Here is a 15,264-nt window from a genome sequence, read left to right as displayed (position 1 = left end):
TACTTTGTCTATAATACTTTAAAGCTTTTGAAAACCAAAAGCGCCAGCACCAGTACATGCATATTCATTTTTTAGTGTCACGTGAAGAACTGAGGCTTTAAAGGCGATTCATTTCACTTGTACAAAGGTGGCTACTTTCAGACATCAGCACTCCAAGGCCTATTACTCATCTGTCTCCTTCCTTACCTACAGGATATGAAAGTTTAGACAAAGGTATTTGACATTAAAATCAGTTGAGAAAAACATCCCAACAAGTTTCCAAGTCTATTTGCTTTTCTTAGCATGATAAGTTTTACAATATTTCTTGCTACTCTGTTTCACATGTTTTGTTCAAGACTTACTGATAAAATAATGCCCAAAGCACACCAAAAATCTTTTAATAGAGTGAAAATTAGAGTATCAGATCTATTACACCACCCAGCCTTTCCCCTCCACTGAAGAAGCACTAGAGCCTTTGGACATCTCATTTCAACAGGAAGGTTATTTAGTTCTAGAGTTTGGAGTAAAGTATTTAATCGCTAAAGGATTTGCAAATTACACATGAATATGCATGTAGCACTTGTCACCATGACATAAATCCTATTGTATATTTATGAATGGATTGCTTTGCCTCCAGCTTCTACATGTATATAAACACAGGTTTTAATCTCCAATTCCTTCCTCCCTCCCTTCTTTTTAAGGAGTTGCTTAAACCAATTTGCATTTTTGGAATCTATTATCTACAGTTTATTTCTTGCCCTTTTTTTTTTAACTCTGTAAACCTCCTTCTCCCATCAGGCAAAACACTCACTTTAGGAAAGGGTTTAAAGACCCTGCAAGCATGGCCATAAGAGAACTAAGCAACAGCATCATACAGCTTGTGAGAGAGAAAGTAGAAGCAACAATCAGTGCCAAGAGGAGGGCTCCGGGCATCAGAGCTGAGAACACAAAGGCATGGAATGACAGGTCAACAGCTTGCCTTTGACTGCAAAGACACTGGCTAAGGGGAAATAAACACCCCATAAGCATCTAGGAAACAACATAAATAACAAAACTCTAAATTGTAAAATCCTTAATTCATACTGATATAACTCCATTATCCCCTACACCTTTCATCAGGAATCTCTAGGGTCATGAAGCAGCTGGACCAAAGCAGCATTTCAGCCTGTCTTCCACAATATCTTTGTTAAAAGGCACTACGGTCATTCAAAGAGGTGTTGTCACACATCTGCCCAACTACTCCAGGGAAGTAATTCAAACAATAATGCCATTAAAGGTCATTGTTAAAATGATTTAATTTAGGTTATTTCACTGCAAATCCATTCTGTAATAAATCTGATTGCGAAGGAACACTTACCAACAGGCAGCACTCCAGAAGCAAGTGTCACAAGCAGATTTCCAATCAGAATGATCACACATGTGAATTACCTGTTCTCATTTTTGTTACTACACAGCAAAACTCTAAACAGCAAGGAGTAACTGCATCAGCTGCCTTCCTCCTTCACAGACCTGGTGTCACTTGGCCCTGTTCAGAAAACAGGAGCAGCTGTCAAGTCCCAGGCCCCATCTCGCTGCCTTGCAGTAGAGCACAAGGGCTCTGGAGCAGCCATGGATACACGTGACATGGCTTGTCATGAGACCAATTTCCCCCACCCCCAAAGTCACTGCCTGTTCACATGTCTAAACCAGGCTGTGAACTGCGGCATGTTCAGCTGCAGTCGTGTCTTCCTCCAGCAATTGAGGGATCTTTTCCCAATGGGAAGGAAGAACCACTACAGCACCTGACTCAGAACCCGTAGTGATTGCAGTAGGACCACCAGCCCATCTAAGCTACGGAAGATGCAACACAACTTGTCAGAACTGCCATGCAAACTGCAGGAGCCTGTCTCTGGGAAGAAGACAGAAAATAAACCAGGAAGCGCTATGGGGTATTAGCTACAGACTACTGGACAAATAGAGAATAAAGATGAGAAAATTCAACACAGAACATTTGCTTTAGGGATAAGAGTGGCATTTACAAAGGATGTGTGAAAACACGCCTGAGTGGAGGACTCTGTCACCAGTTCAGCTGCAAATTTGTCTTTGCAAACTGAGATTTTTATCCATGCAACCCTCTTGCAAATGATCAAGCCAGGTTTCTTGGTGGCCATACCCCCCTCCCTTTCCACCCACACAGTCTTCTCCTAAAAAGAAATCTTTAAAAGGAAGTGAGGAGTAGCACCCAAGGAGTAGAAGAGATGCAAGCAAACATGTGCTAAGAAAATATCTACAGTCAGGTTATGCTTCCTTTAGCATCAAGCAAAGACACCTTCTAAAATCGAATTACTAGTTGCATGAGAAACTAGCAATGCCATAGGATAGTCTCCGAATAATAACAGATGACACATGACAACAGATCTACCTTTATTCAGAATCACAGACTCTCTCAACTGAAAAAAGGTATCACATTGATATTTGACAGACCAGATTTAAGTTAAATCTGGAAGCTTCTATATCTGAACTTAGAAAGCAAAAAACAGGAAAATTAGGAGGAAAGTCTAAGGCACCTTGCAAAACCTTAGTGCCAGACAGACAGACATGGGACATGGCAGTAGCCATGACATCGCAGTTTCTTGCATACACAGGTTAAAATAAGACAGAGTAACACTCACTGAGGACTGTAAGATCTTTATGAGACAAATCTGCCTATTTCTAGAATATAGGAAAACTTACTTTTTGAGAACTAGCTGTTAATCAGCCTAAAGCCTTCTATGTATGTGTCCAACTAAGAATTTAATAGTCAGTGTCCCACCAAGGCAACAGATTGTTTAACTTTGATGCTTAGGTGTTGTGGTGCGAAGCATTTGCTAGTGACATCAAAGCACAACTGCAAGCCTGGCGTACTGCCTTGCAGGCTGACGGGCTATTTAGGCTAGCTGATGTAGAGAGCTTGAGGGATTTCAGAAAAATCTAAACAAGTGGGTGAACTGACAACAGAAGTGGAGAGAGATCAGATGTTGAGAATTGTCGAATAACATGCAGAAGAGTTTAACCTCCTTATTCTCTGCAGGGTTAACACACACCACTAATCAAATACACCCGAGCATCATCACATACAAGCTCCAACAAAAAAGTCTGTTCAAAGTGCCGATTTGATTTCAAGTTCAACCATGCCAAAACTACAATACAAAAGAGTTATTCATGTTAAGGATTTTTTTTTTTTTTGTTAAACACAATTCAATATGAAAAGCTCATCTGGAACGCTATATACAGTACAGGTCATCCTAATTTAGGTAAGCCTTACCACTTTATCTTAAAAAATACTTTCTTTTCATACCAAGTTCCCCCTGGAGAAGAGTTTCCATCTCTGCTAGACAAGAATTCATTCCGAGCAACAGCAGTCAATGAAGCTGCATCATTAGCATCACTCCACTAGTCATAGGCAGCATCTGGAAAAATCCTAAATAGAACCCAGAAGCTGCTGTGGCCACAGAGACCTTCTGGCTAGCTGAGCCTCTCTCTTCCCATCAAAACAGTAGAAGTCATAAGCGGCAACCAGAAGACCGAAGCAAAGTCACATCAGATGCTGAGGAACAGAAGTGGCATCATTCTGAACAAAGGCTGGGTCTGAACAGCAAAAGCCTGTCTAAGGAGCATTGCAACAATCTTAGCTTACCCTGTGCATGCCGGTGCAGTAGAACCGTCGCATCTCCCAGATCAGGGACAGAGGATGCAGAAGCACAGCGCACACACGCTGCCTCAGAAAACCCAGTGAAAATCCGGTGAAGCACAGGAGCCCTACGGAGCAGGCAGGAGACAGGCAGAAGATTCCCCCCTCAAGGGAAGCAGCACAGGGGTGAGCAGAGGTTTCAGCTTTGGAGGACCAAGAAAGCCCCAGGTGCACTAGTGTGATGCAGGCAATGAGGAGTCCACCTTCACCTGCCTGCCCAGACCCTGCCGGCCCTGGAATTCAGCTGCCCCATCTCAGGGTGCTGCCTGCTCCCCACTCCCACCCACACACCTCCTCCCTTGCATTTCAGCAGCTGCAGAGCAAGCTAATTCCACCCATCGAGTATGATCAACTCCATCAACCAAAAGGGTTAAGAGCTTCTCTGCAGCCAGAATCAGGCTGACTGATCCAACACCACCCAGGACAGGCCACCAACCTGAGACTTCACAGTAAACAGAGTGGATAATTTGCAAAGCTGCATCACATGCAACAGTCAAATACTTTTCATTATCATCCCCACCCAAATTCCCTTTGAGATAATTTGGATAAGCAGATCAAAAAACATAATCTCTCAAACAGCTCAACTACAAGAACTGCAAGTGTCCAGGGTGAAGCTGTTGGTGAGATGATTTCCTATTCTCTCCGCGGTTAGGTGCCATGGTCCAACAGATTGCTGCGGCAGCCCATGGTGCCAACCTGCCTGAGCCCCTCGAAGGACGTCCCACAGGATATGTGCACGGGATGGCTTGGAGGCTGCATGGGCAAGGGGACAGCCTGCACAGCTGGGCCACCAGCAGGTCTTCTAGCAGCTGCAGCGGCCCAGCTGGCTCAGATGCCACATGAAATCAAAAGTTGTGCCTGGCAGAAGCAAAATTAACTGCAAAGTTATCCACAGCACAGCTTTTTAGAGCAGTTCTAGGGCTACCTACATTTTCCTGTGCTGCTCCAGAAGATTATTTTGGCCAGTGCCGCTCCTCCCATCCTGCCATCCTGCCCGTGGTAGGGTTGTGAAGGATGAAATAGCAGAGAGCCCTCTCCTTAGCAGGGGACTGCCTTGGTTCTGAGTACATATTAAGCCAGTTGTAAGTCACATACGAAAAACCTGCAAGTTGTTGCAAGGCCATTTAAGTAATAGTTTCACTTACATTTTAGCTCAAAACAGTTACGTGACCACCTTACATCTCAACTCTGCATAGAGCAGATATGAATGACTGCCTCTTGCAAATCAATACTGTTTATTGCGTGCTTTAAATCAATAAAGCTTTCCTCCACAGAGTAAATTCTTCTAAAACAGTGATTAGGCATTTGAGGAGAACTAAATAGTTTCACTGAACAATACCATTAGTCCTGAAACATCAGCTCGACATCCCAGTCAGAAAACAATTTGTCAGAACTAATTAATCCCCACAGAACCTCTATAAGATTGAGAAAGCAATTCATCTGCTTTTTAAATGTGTTGGGTACTTACGTTGCAGAACGTCATGGCTGGGGTGAAAGCCGTAAGTACCAGCATAAACAGAACAAACCAAGCCAGCAGAACCCATCCAAAAGCATGAAAAAACAGACAACACTGACAGCTGTAGGATTTGGCGTCTTTGCATCTTCCTGTTACACACTAAACCTCCTGTGACTATCCAGAGAGTCTTCCAGATGTCATTTGACTGGATGAGTGGCAGTGAAGAGCAGTTATTATTCTATTGGGAGCAGTTTTGTCTGTTGTTTGTTCAGCCAATGATCTATGCACATAGCTTAAAAGGGGGGGGAGCAGTAACCTTAGGCTCTGGGAACAAGAACTCTGGGGTTTATTTGAGCAGTTAAAGCTAAGTCTTCATTAACACAAGCAAAGCATGTAACCTTACTAAACAGGTCTCATGAATGGCAACCAGCCAGCACAAAGTATTTCTCTCCAAGGAAGTGGTCGATCTACATTCTCATATGTGTATGCAGTAGCACTAGTCTACATACCTCCACCTGACTCTGCCCGGCTGCTGCCACCCCCTCTTTACTCGTTTATTTTTCCAGCTAACACTTGTCCTGCTGGTGGAGCACCCAAGGCCACCAGGTTCAGGCAGCCAGCCCCTGCATGGGGAGAACATCAGCAAGGCTTTCCCACGCCAGCTGCGCGATCTCTCCCCCTTTTTGAGAAAGACTTGAAGTTCTCCCATTCTTGACACAACTGAGTGCCAAGTCAAGCCCGGAACACTTCAATCCTGGCAGACAGTGAGATCAGCAGAGTCTCTATAACGCAGGCAGGAACGCGTTGCAGAGCAGTGACGCTCCCTGGCATGCTGAGCAGAGGGCAAGGCTAGCCTTGGCAGCGTGCAGTCACCTTCAGGAGCACAGACTATCAATCAATCATTTACTAATAGATTCCTCCAGTAACTGAGCTAAGAGTCAAGTCTGAAAAGGTGGTGTGGCAGGTCAGTAACAGGACCACCCTCAGCCACCTAGCGCACATCACTTCTTTATGTACGAGTTATTTCACAGAATCAGACTGGTTTGAGTTGGAAGGGACCTTCAAGATCATCTAGTTCCAACCCCCCTGCCATGGGCAGGGACACCTTCCCCTAGATCAGATTGCTCAAAGCCTCATCCAACCTGGCCTTGAACACTTCCAGGGATGGGGCAGCCACAGCTTCTCTGGGCAACCTGTTCCAGTGCTTCACTACCCTCAGAGAAAGTTCATTAAACTTTCTTGGTCAAGTCTTCCCATATCTCCCAGTAAGTTTTCTTGCACGAGCTAGAGGAATTTAAATCAGATTCAGACATGGAAAAGTTGACTACTAACTCTTTTTCCTACAAGCATGCTAGCTATGAAGACACCAGTGCAAACTACACCTTTAGGAGATGCTCTACCCCACTGCTGGGTTCATCTGGGCTCCAGCAAATGAAAATTCACTCTCCCAGCAAAACTCGGTCAGCAATCATGGGGCAAAGCTAAGCACCAAAGTTCCAGCTTTGGGAACACCTCCCTAGTTGGGCTGGCAGAGAGCCTGACCAGGTCAAGTGCCTGGTGACAGCATCAAAAGTGCACCCTCAGCAGCATTCCCAGGTTGCCGCCAGAGCCAGCTCCACTCCCACACCTCCTAGCCTCTCGCTCAGCCCCAGCCAGGCCAGCACCAGTTTCTGCACAAGCATGCACAACCTGGATCAACTGTTTCTGTAAAATAAAACCCAGACAATAAAATAACATTTTTCAGCCGGATCAGTTTCTGGACCTTGCTCCCTGCAGCGATACAGAATTTTACTCTGGCGGCAGCAGCAGCTTAAGGCGTCCCATCAGCAGCACCACCACTGAGCACCTGTCCCAGGTGACCAATGGAGCAGCCACCTCTCACCTGCCATACTCACACCATCTGGGATTTACTATCCAATTTTCTGCCATTCCACTGGATGGAGATCAAGGTAACTACTTTGATACGAAAATACATGACCTACGTAGGGTTGAAATTATTGACCCCCTTGCCAAGTAAGTTTCCAGTCTGTGGCAGTGTCACTAACTCTACAAGTCATCAGTCTTTGAGGCAAAATTAAAGGACTGATCTTGTGAGCAAGATGACCTTGCCAGAGCAGAAGATGAAGCTAAACCTACGTATTTCTAAACAATGTGATTTACAGAGATTTCTTCAAAAGCAATTCTGATCTTTTAAGACTCAGAATTCCCTAAGATGCATTAAAAAGCTGCTGAGCTGAACAAAGCTTCACATCTTTCATTTTTTTCACGTTCCATATGGAAGTAAGATAAAATAATGCTTTTAGTAGTTCTGAAGTCACTACCAACACCCTCTGCCACTACACATGTGTGCGTACCACACCTTTAGCAGTGATGTCCTTGTTAAAAAGCATCATACCTGTTGTTTCCAGCCATCCTCCCCAGTTCGAAGTGAGTTTAGACAAGTGAGGAAGCACACCAGCTCTGAAGGCAATCCCTGCAGCCTCCAAAGCGATCAATACATCCTACCACGAGGTTTGTTTGGGGAGTCTCAGGAAAAAAGGAAATAACCATAAAGTTTGATTTATTTTTTTTTTATATAACTGAAGAGGTCTGATTTCAGCTCCAATCCACTTTTTCCACTTACAGGTGCAGCCTGTTTTAACTCATCTTGGAAGACTCTTGATATTAATAAGTCAAAAAAAAATTGAAGTGTCACAATAGTCTTACTTGCTGCCTTTGTCTCCCTATATATTGACACTTACACAAACCAATTAATTTTCATTTACTGTGGGGGAAAAAAAAATATAAGGAGAGCATGAGTTCTACCCATTAAGACACCTGTTCCCTGAGATGGCACGTAGGTGACTACGAAGACCTGCATTTCTGTCACCCGCTTCTGAACTCAGAGAAAGTGGTTATCAACGGCTTCTACAGGCACACGCTGAACTGCCTGTTCTTTATAAAATAATCAGCTATTTTGGGGAACACAAACATGCAGATTCACACGCATATGACAGAGTGTTTGGCTAGCTATCAGTAAAGAAAGGCAACAGCAGGCATCAAACTAGCAGCCTTCAGCTGCACGACCTACGCTGCTGCCAGTGATGACAGCAAAACCTCGGGAAGATAAATGCTCCACCTTTGAGATTTCTTCTCTCTTTTCCTTACGCTTACTGATTTTCATCTACAGAAAAGCAAAGCTCCTTTTAGCCTTGTGGATTTCCATTGCCCTCCCTTCTGCTACCTCTTTTACTTTGGAGAACTCTCACATTTAAGTGAGCTGTATTTAGCCTATTCCAGTGATTATAGTTACGCTATAGGCAAATAATCAAGTAGTGGACAGGTACATGTGAAATTTTAGCATGATGCTCACATTTCTAAATCTTTAAAAGAGGAGGTTTGGATAACAAGTGCGCTGAGTAGGCTGGGGATGAAAAGCTTCAAGATCAGAACAAGGCAGAGGAGACAAGACACTAGGCAGTAGTTCACACCAAGCCTAGAAGGCAGACCTAGAGGGGCATGGCTGGATGATTGTGCTCTCTCTACGACATGCCTAGCTTTTCTTCTGTAAGATCCTCAGGCTCAGCAAACCTGAGTCTTCCTCAGTAAGTAGGTGGCCCTAGCTATTTTAAAAACACAAGGTCTTCTACATGTGACAACACATACACTGGCACATATTGGTCCTGAGCCTTGGCAAATCTCTTCCCTAATTCTCTTTACCAAAGCTCTGCCTTGTAGCTTCTGACTGGAAAAAACTCCATATGGAGTAGGGAGGGGTTTCGGGGAGCAACTGCAGAATCTAGACTTTAATTTAATAAACATCTCCAACCCTTCACATCACTGAGAGCCTTCAAGAACTGAAGGCCCACCACTGAGGCACTGCTGCCTCCCAAAACTTAAAACATCTGCCGCTCTTCAGCAGCTTCGCCAAGCTTAAGCTAGAAGTGCTCCTATTTTACTAGCTTTCACTCTCATCAGGAGCCCAGCGAGGGGGGTAAAATGAGAAGTTCAGTCAGCTCCATCTAAAATAGCCTAGAAAAAATTACTTATAACACCATGCCAGTAGGAAGAGTATGAGAACATAAATATTGGGGAGCAGGACAGGTTATCAGGCATCTCCAAATCCTCAGTGCAATCAGGAAGCTTCTGGGTTGAAAGGCAAGAAGAGAGAAAAAACTCACCTTTGCCAAGATAGCTTGAGGGAGAGTAGAGGTTCCCCTAAACCCAGTGTGAAGAATCCAAGGACATCACACCCCCAGGAACCCAAATATCCACCTCTAAATCTCATGTCTGATGAAAGCACACTCTCATTTGGGGCAGGCACTGTGTTGGTGCAATTCCTGATTCACTGTGATGTTCAAGAACAGGCAGCAGTTGCTGCTAACCTTTCTGCGACACCATCCTTGTCATCAGCCCAGCAGCTTACAGTGCAGATGGACCCTCTGTGTTAAGAAAGCAGCTGGGACAAGTCTCTGGTATGTTTTACCAAATGGTATGTACTGGTGTATATTTGAAAGATCATGCTTGCTTTTAAAACTCAGCATGACAAATTTCTTCGCTTAGCTCAGTAAGGTTTGATCTCCTATTACATTGTATCCAAGTCCTGAATTATCTAATTTCAAACAAATCTGCAAAGAAGTCAGCTACATAAGCTTCCTTTTACACAAGGAAAAACACAGTAGAGTTTTGTTTGGGTTTTTTTTTCCCGCATCTGGTCACTAGAACTGCCTTACAGCTTTTTAACCTGAAATTCTTGCTTACAAGGTACCTTGATTCTGTTGTGTTACACCATACCACAGGTACAGTAACGGTTAAGTCACAAAATTCTTCAGATCATTTAAATCGTTTTGGGAAATCATCTAAGATGAACATCCACCAGCTTCCCAGGACTGCCTTAGAAGGCACATGGTAAGAGTGCTCTGACACACAGCTGCTTCAATCGAGATTTCAGGCATCTGAGCATCACTCAAGTCAGCTTTACAGGAGAGTGAGATGCCACTAGGTGCCAGTGACTTCCTCCTGGCCAAGTCTAATGGCCCCTCTTACCAATAGCCCATCTGCAGGACTGGTGTCATGCCTTACATGAGAGCTGCAAAACCACCAACCCCACCGGCTTCACCAGCCCAGCTTTTGATCTCATAGAGCCCAAGGCCAGCTGAGGTCCCACCTCACACCCCTCGCCTCCCCTTCCCTGCTGCCAAACCCCGCCACATACCCACAGCCAGGCCTGCTTCCCCAGCAGCCTGCTAAACCAACCTCAGTTAGCAGGACTACAAACCTGACATCAACTGTTGGCACAAAAATAATGGTCAAGCCCATGTCCTGAAGCTAGATGGTATCCCTGCTCCTGTTTATTTCCACTAAATTAAGCTAGAATGAAAGATTTAGGGAAGGTATAAAAACCTGTGCATCCTATCTGTAGCTACCAGTTGTCGCTCCCTGAATAAACTGATCAGGTATTACAAAGGTACAGTCCCACTGACAAGTAACCGCGTTCAGAATGAGCCCTAACACATACATCTTCCTCCACAAACCTCAAATTTGCAGTTTTGCAGCCATGTTTCCTGGTACCTATTGCTTTTCGCTGGGTAAGAGACAGCATGTCTAACACAGCACACAGAGCACTGTAGCAAATACACAAACCAATCTCTCAGCTGCAGTAATTTTAAAGATGACTTGTAAAAGGCCAGGCTTACAAATATTTAAACATAAAACACCCTGATAAATTTCAATTATCAGTGTCTAAATCCAAGTTCACTACCACAGGGAATAGTCATGACTTCAGCTGATCACAAATTCTCCAGCAGCTGGTTTTCACAGACAGTGGTAATTAGTTGAAAGAGAAACTTCTTTCCTGTATGTCAGAGTAGGGTTTCAACTCTGCACATGGTTCCCCAGGTGATGGGCAAGTGTTGTGTCACTTAGTCATTCGAGCGTTGGACCAATAAACGCCTCAAAACCTTGAGGATGTTCAGGGGGAGTGTCCAATATGGGTTGTTTTCTTGGCAGCACTACTGGAAGATGACTCAGATGCAAAGCTCGTAGGTCCATGTGTATTCAGGTGTATTTCTACATGCACAAATATGTCATGTGATAGGAGTTATCAGGATGTGTTTGAATTTTCTCCTTTAACAGTGGTGAGTAGGTAATGGCTCTGCGACAGCTCAGTACACACGCATAAATAAGGCACCCAGTTAGTCCTTTCTGTCATTTTTGAATCACTAACCAAGGATGCATGAGAAACTTTATAAGCCATTAGATTTCTCACTCGTCTTCCTTCTCTGTTACAAAATAAAGACGCCAGGAAGCACTCCTAATTTAAGCTTGTATTGACTTTTCTCAAGGTTAAAAAACACACCTTGAAACAAGTGTGTTACCAGCCCTTCTCAGCCACATTACTGAAACAGAAGCCCCAAAATGAGTTCCAAACCTCCAGCTGGCAGCAGGTTACATTTGTGTACAGTATACGCAAGGATTATTCCTGGAATGCAGAACACTCCTTGAAACCTTGTAAAATTGGGCAATCATTGACTTCCACACTTAACAAAAAAAAAGTAAGTAGAACTGGAGAGCAGGCAAAGTACTGACATCCCACCAACACTGGAAGCCCTTTCAAGGAACTGATCACTGAGGCAAAGGGAAAAAAGGAAAACAAATTCAGAAATAACACTGGCTGCCTCATAACAAGGAGAACACTCACTGTCAGATGGGGGAAGTGTGTCAAATCTATCAAGGACAAACCGCATATTCAGACTGGTGGAACTTCCAGCTCATCAAGATGGATTTTTGAGTTGCTGTGTCCGGGAACTTCAGCTAACAGAGCACTAAATGTGAAATTTAGAAACTTCTGATTTCAACAGCGATTCAGTAGTTGTGCTTCCTGCCTGCTCGAGCTACCCTCCTTGCCTCAAGCATGGAACTAGAACGTGCTAGGAGAGAGTGTTGCTTGGAAAGTGACCCGGGTCTTGAACAGTACACTGCTTTCTGTTTCCCTTACTTTTAAAAAGTGGGCAATATAGAGAAGGAGCTCCTCAGAGCAAGTAGAAGCAAGAGGAGAGAGCTGGGAGCAGACGGGGCGGTCAGAAACGCACCTCGAAGTCAGTGGCCTCAGTAGCCACCGCGCTCGCCGCAGCCCCAGCCTGCCGTGCAGAGGCGGGCCGCGATGCGGGACGTGACCCACCGCCGCCCCTCTGGCCCCGCACCGTCAGCTCCTCCCGGCTCCACCGAGCCGCTGCCGCCCTCGGGGGGTGCCCCCGGCGGGCTCCCCGGCCCTGCCCCGGTGCAGGCGGCAGCGCCGGTGCCAGCGGCGTTACAGCCGCGCACCACGGGCAGCGTGCAGCGCAGGTCTGCGGGGTGTCTGGAGCCGGGAACGGAGGGGGGTCGGAAAACGCGAAGCACAAAACCACAACAAAAAGCCTGACCGATCGCCCTCCAGCCCTCGCCTCCCGAGCAGCGGGCGGGTGCCCAGCGCCCAGCCAGGGCCGCGGGTAACGCAACGACCGTCCTGTGCTGCCCTTCTCTCTCGCGGAGCCAAACAGAGCCAGGAGCCAGTCCCGAGGCGAGGGACGGCAGCAGGTACGGACCGGACAACGCGGGACCGCCGAGAGGACGCGCCGAGGACCGCGCCGGGGCTCCGGCGGGCGGCTGGCACACCCCCGGCCGCGGGTGTCCTCCCGCCCCCCGGGAACGGGAGAAGAGGGCCCCGGAGCGGCACCCCCGCCTGCGCCCGCCCCCGGACCCGCCGCCGCTGCCACCCACCTGTCGCGGGGGTCGACCCAGCTGGTGGTGCGGCTGCCGTGGTCGATGTAGTACACCTTCCCGTCGTAGTCCCGCGCCTCCTCCCAGCCCTCGGGCAGCGGCAGCTCCTTCCGCGGCATCGTCCCCACCGCCGGCCGCGCTGCCCCATCCACCGCTCCGCGCCGGGGCGGCGGCGGCGGAGGCCGGCCCCGGGGCAGGGCCGGGCCGGGCCTCCCCTCCCGCGGGCAGCGAGGAGCGGTGCGGGGCCGCACCGGCCCAGCCGCGCAGGGAGGCGCCGCCGCCGGACAGCCTCACATGCCGGCCCCGCGGCGGGGGCGGGGCGCGGAGCCGGCTAAGGCGGGCCGAGCCGCCCGGCCCCGCGCCGCGGCGGAGGCGGTCCGGGGAGGACGGTGTCGGGGGGACGGGAGAGCCCACGGTCAGCCCTGCGGCGCGGGAAGCCGCGGCCCCTCACGCCTCCATTTCCTGCTCCGCAGGCGGCCCGGCGAGTCCCCGGGCTGCTCCCGCCTCCGCCCCGCCCACCACCGGCGCGCCGGGCGCGGGACGCCGGTTCTTAAAGGCTCCGCCCACCCGGCCCCGCCCCGCCCCGCCCCGCCGCTGCGCCGCCGCGCGCACGAGAGCGCCTCCTGCCGGCGGGGAGCGCGGGGGCACCGGGGCGGTGGCGGTGACGGGCGCGGCGGGAGGCGGCCGGCGGTGGCACCGGTGTGCGGGGCCTCGGGACCGGCGCGGGCAGGGAGCCACCAGGCCGAACCGGCAGGGCCGCCGTTACAGCCGCTGTCGTGCAGTACGGAAGGAGCTCTGAGGACGTGCCCTCCCCCATCCCCTGCCCCCAGATTTCAGTAATTCGGGCTCGAACAGCCCGCCCGTGAGAAAATGGCACCCTAGAAGCTCACGCCATGGCATGCGAGCGGACCGCGAGCTAACACGGGTGCCCCGCACCACGGGGAGGTGAGAGGAGTTCTGCGCGAGGCGGCGTTTTCCCTGAGCGGTGCCAGCCGGCGCCGGGTTCCGGCCGTCAGCGGTGGGGGAAAAGCCAGAAAGTTTCGTAGAGCTCCAGCTATTGAAACAGCAGAATGGAGCGGGGATCCCTGCCAAGCACAGCAGTGGAAAAGGAAACTGGAGGGTGGGAAGAGGGGAGAGGGGAGCCCCTGAAGGGCTGGAGAGGAAAAGTAAAAGCGAGAAAGACAATTAGAAATAACATCTCATTTTTGTGCCCGATTTCAAGGGTAAGATAACTTCTTTCAGGCTTTCTGACAACCTGCTGGGAGTCAGAACTGCTCATTCTCCGGAGGCCAAAGCAGAATGCAGTAGCAGTTGGCTGATGAAGTGGTTGAACAGCGAAGAAAATGAAGACAAGTAAAACTGAAAGTGAGGCATTTGGAAAATAGCTGGATTTAACCCCATTTTATCTGACGCCACACTTCAAGGGGGCAGCTGAATGTTGCTTTTATGAACGGGCCCATGCATATGGCTTTTAAAGTAATAAGAAAGCAAGAAGAAGGGAATAAACACTATTATCTGTCCACAACTCTAAACAAAGCTTGTGGTTTCTTTTGGAAGCGAAGACTCGCAGCGCTGGGAGCAGTGCCGCTTCAGCGAGCAGACACCAGGACTGCTGGGAGTCCTGGGCCAACGCCAGCAGAGTGCAATGGATTTCTGCAGGGCATTGGGCTAGTCACCGCAGCCGTCGTTTTCTCTTTACTGCTTTTAGTCTCATGGATAATGGTATTTCTCTCTTTGTAAAACACTCACCAAAGTACTTAAGAAATTTAAAAGGGGGAAACTGTAACAATAGGAAGAAAGTCAGCAATAAGTAATGTTTTTAAATATTACAAGAGAAAGCTGGGAAGAAGCAAATAAAAAAGTGGTAACAAATTAATGTGTATTTTCATGCTCCTGTATTTGTGGTCTTTTGTTCAAGCACAGAGATACTGCCAAAAGGCGTGCTTCATTTTGAAGTGTTTTTTTTTTTTTTTCCAAATTTTCAGAGCATACTTAGTTTATATAAAGAAAGGCTATGTGTAAAGAAGCCAACCAAATACCTTTTCTTTTCCAGATGTCATCGACTGTGTTTATGAAGAAAGTAATTGTGTAATTTTTTTTTAAGATAATTGCTTTTGAAATAAATACCTTGGAAAATATTTGCAGGTAGTTCAGATTCAAGTCAAAAGATCTAATTTTTCCACCTCTCTTTATTGTTTAACTCAGGAAAAAAACTCCTCTTGTGGAACCATATAAATTTATGGATGTAATCAGGAATGTGTGTATGGTAACTTACTCCCTTTTACCACTTACACTCACAACAAAAGAATTCAGCGTTATCAGCATTTGTTTGAAAAGTAAAGCAATAAACAAACAGGTGATTGTTTTCTCAGGAGCAAAGAAA

At 47.5% G+C, this 15,264-nt stretch overlaps 1 protein-coding gene across 1 annotated transcript in view; it reads right to left on the bottom strand.

The window, feature by feature from the left end:
- The window catches only part of WWC1 (WW and C2 domain containing 1), a 71,818-nt gene extending 58,818 nt beyond the window's left edge, over positions 1-13,000 (bottom strand). Inside the window, exon 1 of the mRNA XM_086621333.1 lies at positions 12,882-13,000. Coding sequence (XP_086477459.1) covers positions 12,882-13,000 — 119 coding nt within the window. The remainder of the gene's footprint in view (positions 1-12,881) is intronic.
- Positions 13,001-15,264: the final 2,264 nt, after the last annotated feature.

Source organism: Tauraco erythrolophus, chromosome 16 (assembly GCF_009769465.1).
Source record: "Tauraco erythrolophus isolate bTauEry1 chromosome 16, bTauEry1.pri, whole genome shotgun sequence".
NCBI lineage: Eukaryota > Metazoa > Chordata > Aves > Musophagiformes > Musophagidae > Tauraco > Tauraco erythrolophus.
This window is presented reverse-complemented; position numbering and strand designations above follow the sequence as displayed.